Source organism: Rousettus aegyptiacus, unplaced genomic scaffold (assembly GCF_014176215.1).
Source record: "Rousettus aegyptiacus isolate mRouAeg1 unplaced genomic scaffold, mRouAeg1.p scaffold_m13_p_1, whole genome shotgun sequence".
Lineage (NCBI taxonomy): Eukaryota > Metazoa > Chordata > Mammalia > Chiroptera > Pteropodidae > Rousettus > Rousettus aegyptiacus.
In genome coordinates this window covers 20,940,509-20,953,446 of record NW_023416284.1, presented here as the reverse complement: position 1 = coordinate 20,953,446, position 12,938 = coordinate 20,940,509, and the positions used below count along the sequence as shown (strand labels likewise).

General features: G+C 45.4%; 1 protein-coding gene across 5 annotated transcripts in view; it reads left to right on the top strand.

Moving 5' to 3' along the window:
• CSMD2 (CUB and Sushi multiple domains 2) overlaps positions 1-12,938 on the top strand; it is a 544,176-nt gene that overhangs the window by 414,052 nt on the left and 117,186 nt on the right. For all 5 annotated transcript variants that reach the window (XR_001597587.2, XR_001597586.2, XR_001597588.2 and 2 more), the window contains exons 26-27: positions 6,453-6,655; positions 11,905-12,096. Coding sequence is in view for 2 of the 5 variants with exons in the window: in XM_016150537.2 (XP_016006023.2) it covers positions 6,453-6,655; positions 11,905-12,096 (395 nt within the window). In the remaining 3 variants the exon portion in view is untranslated. The remainder of the gene's footprint in view (positions 1-6,452; positions 6,656-11,904; positions 12,097-12,938) is intronic.

The following is a 12,938-nucleotide window of genomic DNA, read 5'->3' as shown; positions in this document are numbered from 1 at the left end:
TGTCGACTGGAGGGAAGAGATAAGGGAGCAAGGGCCAGTTGGGGGTACCCTCTCCTGGGGACCTGCTATTGGAAAATCGTGGTGGAAGGTGGGACTCAGAGGAAACACCATGAAGAAAAGGGTGTATGGAAATCCTGGAACAAGGACAGGCCCACAATTCGGGGCGCCCTGCGGTTGAAACAGGTGGCAGCCAGCTGTGAAATGAAGACCCAGCCCCAGAAAGAGCAAGTAGGATTTCATGGAGATCCCCAGGGGAATGGGAGCAAGAACCAGAGCCCAATGGGGCTAATTACCTGAGCTAGCATATGTGGTCACGAGGGCCCAGGTTATACCCTAGGCAAACCAGATGCCAGACTTAGGACACCGAGACCCATGTAAGCCACCTCCTTTGGTGGGAACTGCTCCCTGCCCCCAGCCCTGGCCCCCGCACCCGAGAAACTGCTCTCGCTGGAATCACCTTGCTCCCTGCCTTCTCCACAGCTTGGACGTCATCCATTCTCTGAGACCCTCTGCTCTTGACTTTTAGGGCTGCCCCTTTTTCTGGTTTTCCTTCTGCCTCTCAACTCCTCACTCTTAATCATCGCGAGCTTCTCTTCCTGCTCATCCTCAGCATTGTGGTTCTCCAGGGCTCCCCCCTCTGTGTGCAGCTCACACTTCGTACTCATTGAGTGGCCTCGTCCACACCTGTGGCCGCAGGTCTCACCCACCTGCGCCCATGCACCTGTGCTCCTCAAGAGCTTGTGGTCTCCTGGGGGCGCCAGTCTCCATTCCATCCGTGTCTGCACAGCCTCTTTTCCCGGCATTCCCTTTTCTTCTCACATTCCTCCCCTGCACCCTCTGCCTTCACCGTCTTCCTCTGGACACATCCTGTTCATCTCTTAGGACTCAGCTCAGTTGTTCCCTCCTCCAGGGAGGCTTTGCCCCACCTCCTCAGCCTGAGATAGGGACCCTTCTCTGCATACTTTTACTATTGTACCTACTGCCCCCCATTTAGGGGCAGAAACATGCCTCATTCCCATCAGCATCACCAGTACTTGGCTTACTGTCTGTATCTACTCTCTCCTGATTCAATGTATGAATATCAGTATCCGTATCAGCTCAGAACCTACAGGGTTGGAGTTACAGAGTGTGGGACCATGGTTGCAGTACCCCCATGTCTCTGAGTTTAGACCAGGCAGCTAGCTCTGGCCCAGGGTCCGTGCAGCCAAGTCCTATCTCTTTGGTCAAGATAGAACGCCAGAGATACAGTTTGTAAGACCCAAGGGGTCGGATGTGGTCAGTAAAGAGAGATGTCAGAACCTATATATACCTCTGTATATGCTGGTCCTTCTCTTGCGATCTTCCCCTCTCTCAGTTTCTCCATATTTTTCTTTTCTTTCTTCAAAACTGCTACAGAGACACCTCCTCCTTGAAGTTTTCCTTGTCTCTCTCAATCAGAAGCACTGAGAAATTCACAGCTTCTATGACAAGAGCACAGAATCTAATAAAAAGCTGGTAAGAGTCAGAGAATCCCTTATCCTCTCACTGAGGCCTTTTGTAACAGACAGACGTGGTTTGAATACGGCCTCTGAGCCTTACCAGCTGTTGACCCCACCCCCACTCCCCTGAGGGTTGCCTATGATAACCTCTGGGGCCCTCAGTTCCCCCATTAGCAAGATAGGAAAACAGAGCAATTGCAGGGGCTTCATAAGGATGTTAGACAATATACATAAAGTACTTGGGACACAAATGTTTAGTTCTCTTCCTCCTCCAGTTATTTCGATCGCACTTTATTCATCCCACTCTTTTAGTACCTATTGCACATATTATTATGTTTGGTGTGCCTCTTTCAATAAGCTGTGGCAGCCTCCAGGGCAAAGACAGAGCCTCCCACATTTCCGCAGCTCTCATCACAGAGCTTGACGCACAACGCACATCAGTCCTTTTCCCCGGCCCGAGTTATGTCCGTGGCCCAAAGAAACAAACGCACATGTGAACAAGGCATCAGTGTGAAGGAACACCTTGCCGTGGACGGTGGGGGCGGAGTCCTCAAACCGTTTTCAGTATTTCAATAGCCAAAAGAAGACCAGGTGTCCACCTGTATGTAGGAGGGCTGCTCAGACGAACCCAAATGTCTGTCTGGGCCCAGAATTATCCCTGTCGATCAGAACCTCTAATTAGCATTTGATAGACTTTGATTTCTTTAAGATGAGAAAAGCCTTCAGAAAGAGTCTTCAGAAATGTGGTCGGTTTGGCAGAGCAAGTCTTCACTGGCCATCATCAAGGATTTATAACAAAAGGGGTCACTCGGCTCCCACAGCCGCCCAGCTAACTCGCCAATCTGGGCAGCAGGAGTGATCTTAAAATGTAAATTGGCTCCTGTCAGGCCTCAGCTTTAAATCCTTTAATGACTTACTTTCCTTGGCCTGTAGAATGAAGTCCAAACTTTTCCCCCCACCCACAGGGCCCCACCTGACCCGACCGCTGCTTGCCTCTCTTGGCCCATTGACAGCCTCGGTGGCCTTTCCCTTGCTCAGATGCTCCAGGATATTTCCCTTTTGGAACCTCTGCACACCCTGCCCTTTGCACACAAGGAGCTTCCTCCCACCTCTTATCCTGCCCTGCTCTTCATGTGACTGGCTCCTTTTGAGCCCTCTCGTCTTGCTTAAATGTCACCTCCTTAGAGAGGTCTTCCCCAGCCACTCTAACTAAAGCAGTTACTCCACCTCAGTACTCTGCTGTTTCTTTCACTGCATTTGCCACAGCTGATAATCTCTTAATGGATTTGTGTACATGGGAGTATTGCCCATCTCCACAAACAACTTGAAAATGACACCCTGTCTGTCATCTTCACCATTATCTCCCAGCCCCCAGCACATAGGAGGTGTTTAAATCAATGAATGCAGTAAGAAGTCTGGAAGTTGTGAAAAGAGAGAATTGAAGACTAAGTAGAAAGGAAAGAAAATATGTTTATAAATTAACAGCCACAGTATACAGGGTGCTTTCACATTACCGCATTATCTATCCCTTGGGTTGCCAAGCTACATTGTTTCTTCCTGCAAAGGCCCTCAGGCTCCTTGCTCTCACCTCCTCCTGCCACTTTTCTCAACCTCGTCAATGCTACACCTTTGACTTTGTCTGATTATCAGATCAGTAAGCTAAATGCAATGGACTGGCATTCCTAATTCGCGATCTTCAATATCAGCCCTTTACCCTTGTATAAGATGCACATGGAAGCGCTCAGTTACTGACAGGGCCTCTCCAGAGCGTGCCTGGCCCTTGGTCACAGCCTGTTCCTTCTAGATGTGTGGGCAGCATTATCAGGGGAAAGAGAGGAAGTGCTACAGTCTGACCTGGACTGTAATTATGTAATGTAATTCTGGCTTGCTTTCCAACCAGCCCTGACCTTGGGCAAGTTATTTAACCTCAGTATTCTCATTTTTAAAGATGGAAACGATGTTACCTACAAAATAAAGATGCTGTGTGGCCTAAATGGGATCATGTGAAAGTGCCTCATACACAGAGGTTACTTCATAAACATGCTTTTTCATTTCCATTTAGTCGTCATGGTCTCTCTTTCCACAGCTTCCTCTCAGGCTGGTCCTCCTGGGATTTCATTCATTCATGCATCGATTTCCTCACTCGCTCATTCCATTATTCACCCTCAGGGACTACAGTCGGTATCCAACTGAAAGAGGATAAAACCCAAACTCTTCTGGCTAATTCTGAGGCCCTCGTCATCTTCCCCGTCTCAGGCCACCTCTGCTCAGGCCACCTCTGTTCCCTCTGACATCCCACCACACCTGAACTCCAGGGTGGGGAGTCGCCTTTCTTTCCAGGCCCCTTCACCTCCCATCTGCCTCTAGGTCTCGTCTTATCTTATTAGATCCAAAGAAAACACACTCCTTTTTCACACCACTCAAACTTCAAGTCTCATTTCCTTCTCACTGCCCTGACAAGCGCGTCCCACATGAACCTCTCTTTCTTGCGTGCATGACAGCGGCACCGCATGGCTTTCCACTTGGTCTGCCCCTATGGCGGGCTGCCGATTCCACGGCGCACGAGTAACGTGGAGAGGGCAGAGAAGGAAGGGGGTCGCTTGGCACAGCAGTGAGTACTCCTGCTTGCTCTGCTCCCTGGGGAGCTCCTTCTACCCCGAGTGGGGCCCTAGCCCGCCACCTTATATCCTTAAAGGAAAATATTAACATTGTTGATTATAGGAAATGAATAACTTCTATGCTATAATAAACACCATAAACAAAATTTAAAGAGACAATACACCAGGTGCTAGGAGAAAATATTAACAAATATCTAAAAGAGGAATCAAATTTATAAAAAATAATAGGTAAAAATCATAATGTATAAATAGAATTTTAAAAGACAAATTACTCAATTAAGATGGATAAAGGATACGAAGAGGTACAGATGGCCAACATATGCAAAGATACACAACCTTACTAAATTACCTAAACTTACTAAATTACCTGAACACCACTGAGATTCCATTGTGGCTTAGCAGATGGGCGAGACTTTAATATTGAACACATTTACATCATTGTAAGATCTGATGTTGTCGAGATGAAGTTCAGGAAAGAGAAGAGTCATGTTAGTACTGTTTAGTGGGAATGTAAATTGATTCAATCACAAGAGAATAATTTATTAACATTTTAAAGATATATACCCATTCCTCCCCCAAAAAAGTGTTTCTACAAGTTAACTGAAATATTAGCAGAAACATGCAAAGGTACATAAAGATGGGAATGTTCCTTCCAGACCTATGTAAAATAAAACAATAGTGAAATGTAACAATGTCCATTTCAGAATGCCTTCTTTCACTTGGTCATATGCATTTAAGTTTCCTCCATGTCTGTTCATAGCTGGATAACTCATTTCTTTTTAGTGCTGAATAATATCCATTTTGGGGGGATGTACCACAGTTTCAGTCGTCATTCATTCACTTACTAGAGGATATTTTGGTTGTGTCCTAGTTTGGGCAATTATGAATAAAACAAACATTTGTGTGCAAGTTTTTGTGGGAACGTAGTTTTCAGTTCACTCGGATAAATACCAAGAAGCGTGATTCCTGGGTCCTATGGTAAGAGAATATTTCGTTTTATAAGAAACTACCGTCTGCCTTCCAAAGCGGCTGTACCATTTGCACGCCCACCAGCAGCGAGCGGTGTCCTTGCCGCTCCACATCCTCATCAGCATGTGGCGTTGTCGGTGTTTCAGGTTTTGGCCTGTTTAATAGGTGCGTAACGGTATCTCATTGCTGTGTTAGTTTGCATTTCCCCGGTGGCATATGATGTGAAGCACCTTTTCATATACTCATTCGCTATTCGTGTATCTTCTTTGGTGACGTGTCTGGTATTTAACCCATTTTTTAATCAGGTGGTTTGTTTTCTTAATTGTTGAGTTTTAAGAATTATTTGTGTATTTTGGATAAGAGCCCTTTATCAGATGTGTCTTTTGCAAATATTTTTCCAAGTCTGTGGCTTGTCCACTCATTCCTTTGTCATTGTCTTTTGCAGAGCAGAAATTTTTAGTATTAATGACTTCAGCTTATCAGTTGTTTTTCATAGACCCTGTCTTTGGTGTGTCTAATAAGTTATACCCAAAGTTATCTAGGTTTTCCTTCCAATAGTTTTTATTTTATGTTTACATTTAGGTATGTGATTCATTTTAGTTAATTTTTGTGAAGGGTGTAAGGTCTGTCTAGATTCATAGTTTTGCATGTGAATGTCCAGTTGTTCCCGCACCATTTGGTGAAGGGACTGTCTTTGCTGCATTGTGTTGCCTTTGCTCCTCTGTCAAAGATCAGTTGACTGTATTTATGGGGGTCTATTTCTGTGCTCTCTGTTCTCTTCTATTGATCTATTAGTCTATTCTTCACCAATGCCATGCTGTCTTGATGACTGTAGCTTTATATTAAGTTTGACATCAGGTAGTGTTAGTCTTCTGACTTTTTTCTTCTTCTTCAATATTATGTTGGCTGTTATGGGTCTTTTACCTCTCCTTATAAACTTTAGAATCAATTTGTCAATATCCACAAAATAATTTGCTGGGATTTTGATTATTGTTTTTTTTTACCTATATCCTTTATGTCACCTAGACCCTACCTTCTCCCACTGGGGACCCAACATCTGCCTTCTATTCTAGAATGACATGGATTTGGACACAGGAGTGAGGTCTGGGGCTGCGTAGAGTTAAAGAGGCAGGTGGGATTTGACAGTGGCAACACAAAGCTCGTAATAACAAAAAGGATGCACAAAATCTACACCCCTCGCCCTTGTTGTCATTGCTAGAGACCTCAACGGGAGGAGCGGGCTGGATGGGAATTACGAGGACGCTGCCAGACACTACTTTCTCTTCCTTCTGCAAGTCTTTCTTAGGTTTATGAATTCCCTGACCAGAAGGCCCTGGAAAGAAGGGGCCGAGCCCCATGTGACTGCCTGCCTCCTCTCTCCGTTCAGGCTCCACTTCCTGGTGTTCGACACAGAGGAGGTCCATGATGTGCTGCGCATCTGGGATGGGCCCGTGGAGAGTGGGGTTCTGCTGAAGGAACTCAGTGGCCCAGTGCTGCCCAAGGACCTGCACAGCACCTTCAACTCGGTCGTTCTGCAGTTCAGCACCGACTTCTTCACCAGCAAGCAGGGGTTCGCTGTTCAGTTCTCAGGTCTGTGCTTGTCCTCTCTGTTTGTCCTGCCGCATGGCGCCAGCCTCCCTTCCTCCTTCCCCAGGTCCCTCATTTTCCCCCATCTCTCCACTTGTGTAAAGACATTTATTGAACATCTGCTGTGTGCGTGGTACATGGTTAGTGCTTGTTGAGATATCATGCTGCACTTACTTGGTGGGGGTGGGGGGGAAGACAGTCAGGTTAATACACACTTATGTACAAATTGATCAGTATCTGGAAGGTGAAATATAAACTGTGATGCTCACCTGGGAGCCTCCAGGAAGATGTTCCAGGAAAGATGATGCCCCAGCTCAGACCTGAAGTCAAGTAGAGATTACAGGAGAAAAGATGGTGTTTCAAGAAGGAAGTAGTCAACTATGACATGGGGTTGGCATTACCACTGAGTTGGACTTTGGGGCATTTTATGGTCGCCTATTAGATGAAAAAGGGAGAAACGGGCATCGTAGGGGCAAAGAGAACTTGAACAAGTGCAGAGGCAAGATAACAGATTCAGAAGTGGAGGGTTGTCCACTGGGGCTGAAACATGGGGAGCATGGAGGAAATCAGGGGAGCTACATGTTGGCAGTGGTTTGGGATGTGGTTATGGAAAAACTGATCTCACATAACGCACAGTCTGGTTCTTAATTTAGTAAAGGTCTGTCGGCCAAATGGGAGTAATCTAAAATCAATTAATTATGTACTGCAGTAGCCAATTATGGAGGAGCATGACAAAGAGCCACCAAAAATGGGCAATGCTCAAACATTAAGTCCCAATATTAGATAATTTCTATGATTGGTCCTGCCTCTCCCTGTGATGCATAATCTCATCTCCTCTCAAGTGCCTCTTCCATCACTCATCTGCCTGCACAAGTGACTCTGCCTTGGTTTGTGCTTATGTTTATTATACAGCAGCTGTCTTCATTACCATCTCCTTACTCCACTGTCTGGGTGAGGCGGGTTTCCATGGTGATTCGGAGCAAGCTATGGCTCTGCCTCCACACTCTCACCTGGTTGGTGTATCAGCTAAGGACGGTCGGGTATATCTCCAGCACCAGAGAGGCTGAAATAAGGTTACAGAACCTACTTCTAGCTCTTTTATGACCCATCTTCTCCATATTGATGAGCATTTAGCAGTATGTGGGGCAGATGAGAGTCTCCAGGATCAAGTTTATTTATACTTGTTAATTTGCCCACTTAACATTCATGCAGGCTTCAAGCCTAGTGAGGAATAGCTCCTTGCGGGGTTCATTGGAGTCTTCTTATTTGAAATCCTGGCACTCATTCACCCATGGAGAGAGTCCCTGGGGACCACTGAGTAACAATGAACTTGTCTAAGATGAGAGTTCCAGAATGGAACAACAAGGGAGTCATTTTAGATAAGCATTTTCTGACATCTGTTCCCTGGTGTTCCATAGACCATTCATTGGTATTGCAGATAAAAGAAGTTTGCACGATCAAGTTAATATTGGGAAGGTGCTTAGGCCAAGGCAGACCTAAAGAGGTTGTCTGTATTTTAGGGCCTCTCAGAACTTTTTATCTCCCAATGCAGATAAATTCAGAAAGTGTTGGTAGGTCACAATTCCCAAACATATTTGGCCATGGATGACTTGTTTCTAGGCCATCTCAAGAGACTAGCACTTCATGGAACAAACTTTGAAAGTTGCTGGTATAAACAGTAGAAGGATCTCCCAACAGTGAGGAGGGTAAAGAGATGATTTTGTTCACATTCTGGGGAAAGGAGTATTATGAATAATTGAACTACACAAGTATTTCCTCTGACTCTGTCCAAACTGATGAGTATGACTTAAAAAAAAAAAAAATGGAGCCCATAATTGTACTGAAAATTTCCCACATGGATTTTTGCGTTACCTGACCTCCACAGTGTCCTCAGTGTTGCCATGTGGGACAGAGTCCCTGGGCACTCTCATGAGCCGTGCCTTTGCCCAGCAGCTCCGGCTGCTTCCTCATGCATTGCCCAGCTCTTAGAAATACTACTGCTCCTTCAAGGTTCATCTCAGATGCCACTTCTTCCTAATAGTCCCATTCAGAATAAACCGCTATCACCTGTGGCACCCCCAGCACTTTACTCCCATCTCTTCAGCGCTTTGTCGATTCCAGACACTCAGTTTGCTGTTGGAGCTGGCCACCTTCCTGCCGTCCCACAGAACGCGCTTGGAGCGTAGGGGCCACGTCGTGCCAGCTGGCCTCCTCCGTGGGGAGTGCATGCAGCAGGTGCTCACTCACTGCTTACTGAACAATTGGGCTCATGAAGACGTGAACAAATAAATGGATGGTTTTCTCTAACACGAGGTTTTCCTTGGGCGAGCCACGCAAGAAAAGCATTGCTTAGATCCACAGGGAAGGGAGTGGGCAAAGCTACGCGGACTCCAGGAAGGCTGTGACAACCTGGCCCGGTGTTCTGGGTGTAACCACGGTTCAGGAAAGGTCACCTTCCCTGTTGCTGTCATTGGTTAGCAAATACCAGGACTACACTAGGGAAGAGAGAACGGCTCACCCCATGTTAACTTTATAGTGTGTGTTTGACAGGGGATTGTACGGAAATGCCAGGGACGATTAGTGCAGGCTTGGCTTTATTAAGTAAACATAACTGTGTAACATTTAACATCCTGTCTGTACCACGTGGATCCAGCCTTTCCCCGGGGGCTTTGCCAAGCAGCTCAAATACAGGAGCATTAAAGAGAGAAAGTGAGAACAAAAAAAGGTGAGGGAGAGCACTGAAGGAGAGGGAGGCATAATCACCGCCATCTATCGAGCAGGCACCACACTAAGCTCCCTACTACATTCTCTCTTATAATTTTCACAGAAACCATAAGGTTTAAGCACCATTATTAATCCATGTTGCAGATGTGGGCTCTGAAGCCCAAAGAAGTTTCTCCTACAAGGTCATCTAGTTAATAAGTAGCGGGGCCTGGATCAATACCCCTGTGTCTGGTTCCCAAATCCAGGCTCTTAATCATTGCGCTCTGTTGACTCCCATATAAATAATCTTTCTGAGTATGGTCCGAACAGTGAGCTATTTTTTTTTCCCAAGGAATAATTTACATGTGTACAGTGCACTGGAAAGCCAGAGATGAAAGCTAAGTCTGTTTTTAATTGGGAAGGAAGATTGATTCTTATTTGACTTTATAAATAAATTCAGAAAGTGTCAGATGGTGATGATTTGTTCATTTATTTGTTCATTCGACAAATATTTACTGAGCACTACTGTGTGCTGGGTACTTTTCTAGGCCCTAGGGAAGCAAAACAGCCATGGTCTCTGTTCCCACAGAGATGCACAGTGATATACAGTAGAGAGGCAAACAAATAAATTATCAAGATTATTACAGATTGTGCTCTAAAAAGAACAAAACATGATAATGTGATGAAATTGATGGAAGAGGGTTAAAGAATGAGCCCAGAAGAAGGTGATCAAAGAGGCCTGTCTGAAGAGTTGATACTAGAGCTGAGAACTGAATGACAAGATGGAGCTGGCTTAAGAAAATCTAGGATGGGGTCATTCTAGGCAGAAGAACCAGCACGTGCGAAGGTCCTGGGGGGAGGTGGGGAGGGAGCTGAGCTTGCTGTGTTGGAAGAAGATTTTATAACTATGGCTAGTGCATAGTGATAGTGGATCATTGATGGTGTTAATGATCGAAACTGGATAAAAGCAAAGGGTAGGTTTTAAAAAATAATCTCGAAAGAGGAGAGCTTTTAGGTACCATATTCCAGTAATCAACAAACTTTTTCCTTAAGAAAAAAAAGTAAATATTTCAGGCTTTGTGGGCCATATGATCTTTGTCTTATTAACTAAACTCTGCTATCAAATCACAAAAGCAACATAGACCATAAGTAAACAAATGAGCATGCTTGTGTTCCAATAAAGCTTAATTTGCAACAACAGGCATAGAGCCAGATTTGGCTGTGGGCATAGTTTGTCGTATACTGTCTTAGGTATTATTGAGTATAAGGTATTAGGCACTATAACTCCAGACTTGTCTACAGAATCCTAGGTCTTATAATTAGTGATATGAGTATGTACAGTCCTCTAGGCTGTTGCTTCTCAAACTGTTCCACTGAAATCCTCCTAATAGCAGAAGAGAATGAATGCATATTCTCAATCTGGAGGGTGTAGGACCGACCCATAAAATCTCCTTGAGGCTTCGTGTTTGTGCTTAAGAACTGTTACATTCTACTCCATAATAAATTCATTTATTTTGGTGTAAAAGTGACTTTTCCCAAAATTTTTAAGAAGAACTAACCCTCCAAGCAAATGAATATAATAGACCCTGTGGCCTCCAGAACCTCCTGTCCCTGGGGCCTGCCGACCAGTCTATAAACAGTGACTTAAATGGGGCCTGTGGAGACAGCTGGGGTTGTTACAGCTGCCTCAGGACCCTTTCTCTGGACTTTCTCCTCTGCCATTTCTTTTGGTGCATTTTCTCATGCTTCACTCATTCATTCACTCATTCTTTTATTCCTTTATTCCTTCCTTCTATCATTTATTTGGTGTTCACTTTTAAAACACCTGCTCTGGATTACACTAGCTTAGGTATTAGACTATACGCATCTCCAAAATTCCTGAGATTTTTTTTTTTTAATTTTTAAAACATTTCAGCTACTTGTATTTTTTTGAACTCTACTTTGTTATGAGCGTCAGATTTTTCTCTGGTTCCAGTCTGATGGTTCTTTGATTGTTTGCCATGGGAGAAAGAATATGGCTTTTACCCGACTGAGTGATTCCATGCGACTTCACAGCCACTGCTCAGTGCTCAGGCAGCCAGCTTCCAAACTCCTTTGCAGCCCCTTCTGATTGAATTTGGAGTTTATACTTAATTACATTGTCACTCCCTTATACTGATCATGTAGCTACATTATACAAAATTACAAAGCTTATCTATGGATCAAGGCTTGTATCGTTAAATCAAACTAAACTCAGTTCTTCAATTATAGCAGTGCGATCACATTTAACTCATAGTGTGTCGTGGTAGGTGGATGACAGTGGTGGTAAAGATGCTGATAAGAATGGGCGGTGGTCACAAGTGGTGGTGGACGTAACGACAGTAATGGGGGTGAGAATGGAGACGGTGGCACTGTTGCCACCGCTGATGACACCGGTGGGAGGTGACAGAGAGGGAGGCAGTGGCACCGGTGTCGGAAGTCGTGATGTCAGTGAGGGTGATGCACTAGGAGCCTCATTGTCTGGCAGACAGCCAGGCAACCCGACGTTCTCTTCTGTTTTCTTGTCCCAGTATCCACAGCAACATCATGCAATGACCCCGGGGTCCCACAGAATGGGAGCCGGAGTGGCAACAGTTGGGAAGCCGGTGACTCTACAGTGTTCCAGTGTGACCCTGGCTATGCCCTGCAGGGGAGCGCAGAGATCAGCTGTGTGAAGATCGAGAATAGATACTTCTGGCAGCCCAGCCCACCAACGTGCATCGGTACAAAGCAGCCGCAATGTGAACCCTGCCCTCTGGTCCTACCACTTGAGTGTTCCAGAACCCCCACCCACATAAGTGGCAGCTGCATCTTGAGCCTGGCTAGGAGAATGGGGACAGCTAAATGTTGCAGAAAACCCAAAGTTTACTCTGTTCTGCATACATACGTGCGCGCGCACACACACACACTCATTCACATTCACACACTCACGCTCTGCACACTACAAATTCTTCAGTCTCCAAAATGGTCCCTAAGATTTCTAAGCGAGGCACGTCTGTTCCTTTTCTCCTGGCCTAGGATGTACAGGAAGGGGCACGATGGGTCATCTCGGGTAGCTGGGTCAGCAGGTTCCAAAATGACCCTTCCATTCCTGAAGCACTAGAAGGGTACGCACAGGCTCAGGTATAAATGAAAAAGCCTTGTTCTTTCTCTTTTCAAGGAAATTGTTGGTTATCTAGATGCTGGTTCTCTAGATCTGTCCGCAGTCTTAAAATCTTCCCATTGGACAGATGAAGAAATAGGGACCCTGAGGTGTGTCCAAGGTCATGTAGCTTGTAGGAGCTGGGCCTGAATAATCCTGTTCCCTAGCAACTCGAGACTGAGAGGAGGATGGAACTCGAAGGGAGAGGAGGACAGGAAAGAAAGAGAGACAGAGAGAGAGAAACATTCCAGGTACTCACTTCCACGTGGCGCTTTTCACAGGCAAAATACTGAATGTATTTCTCATGTCAACCATGAGTGTTAGAAGGGAACCAAGAGTCATCGAGTCCTCACTGTGTGCCAGCCCCGTACTGGACACTTATTTATACAACCTCATTTTGCTTTCCCTGCAGCTCTCTGTAAT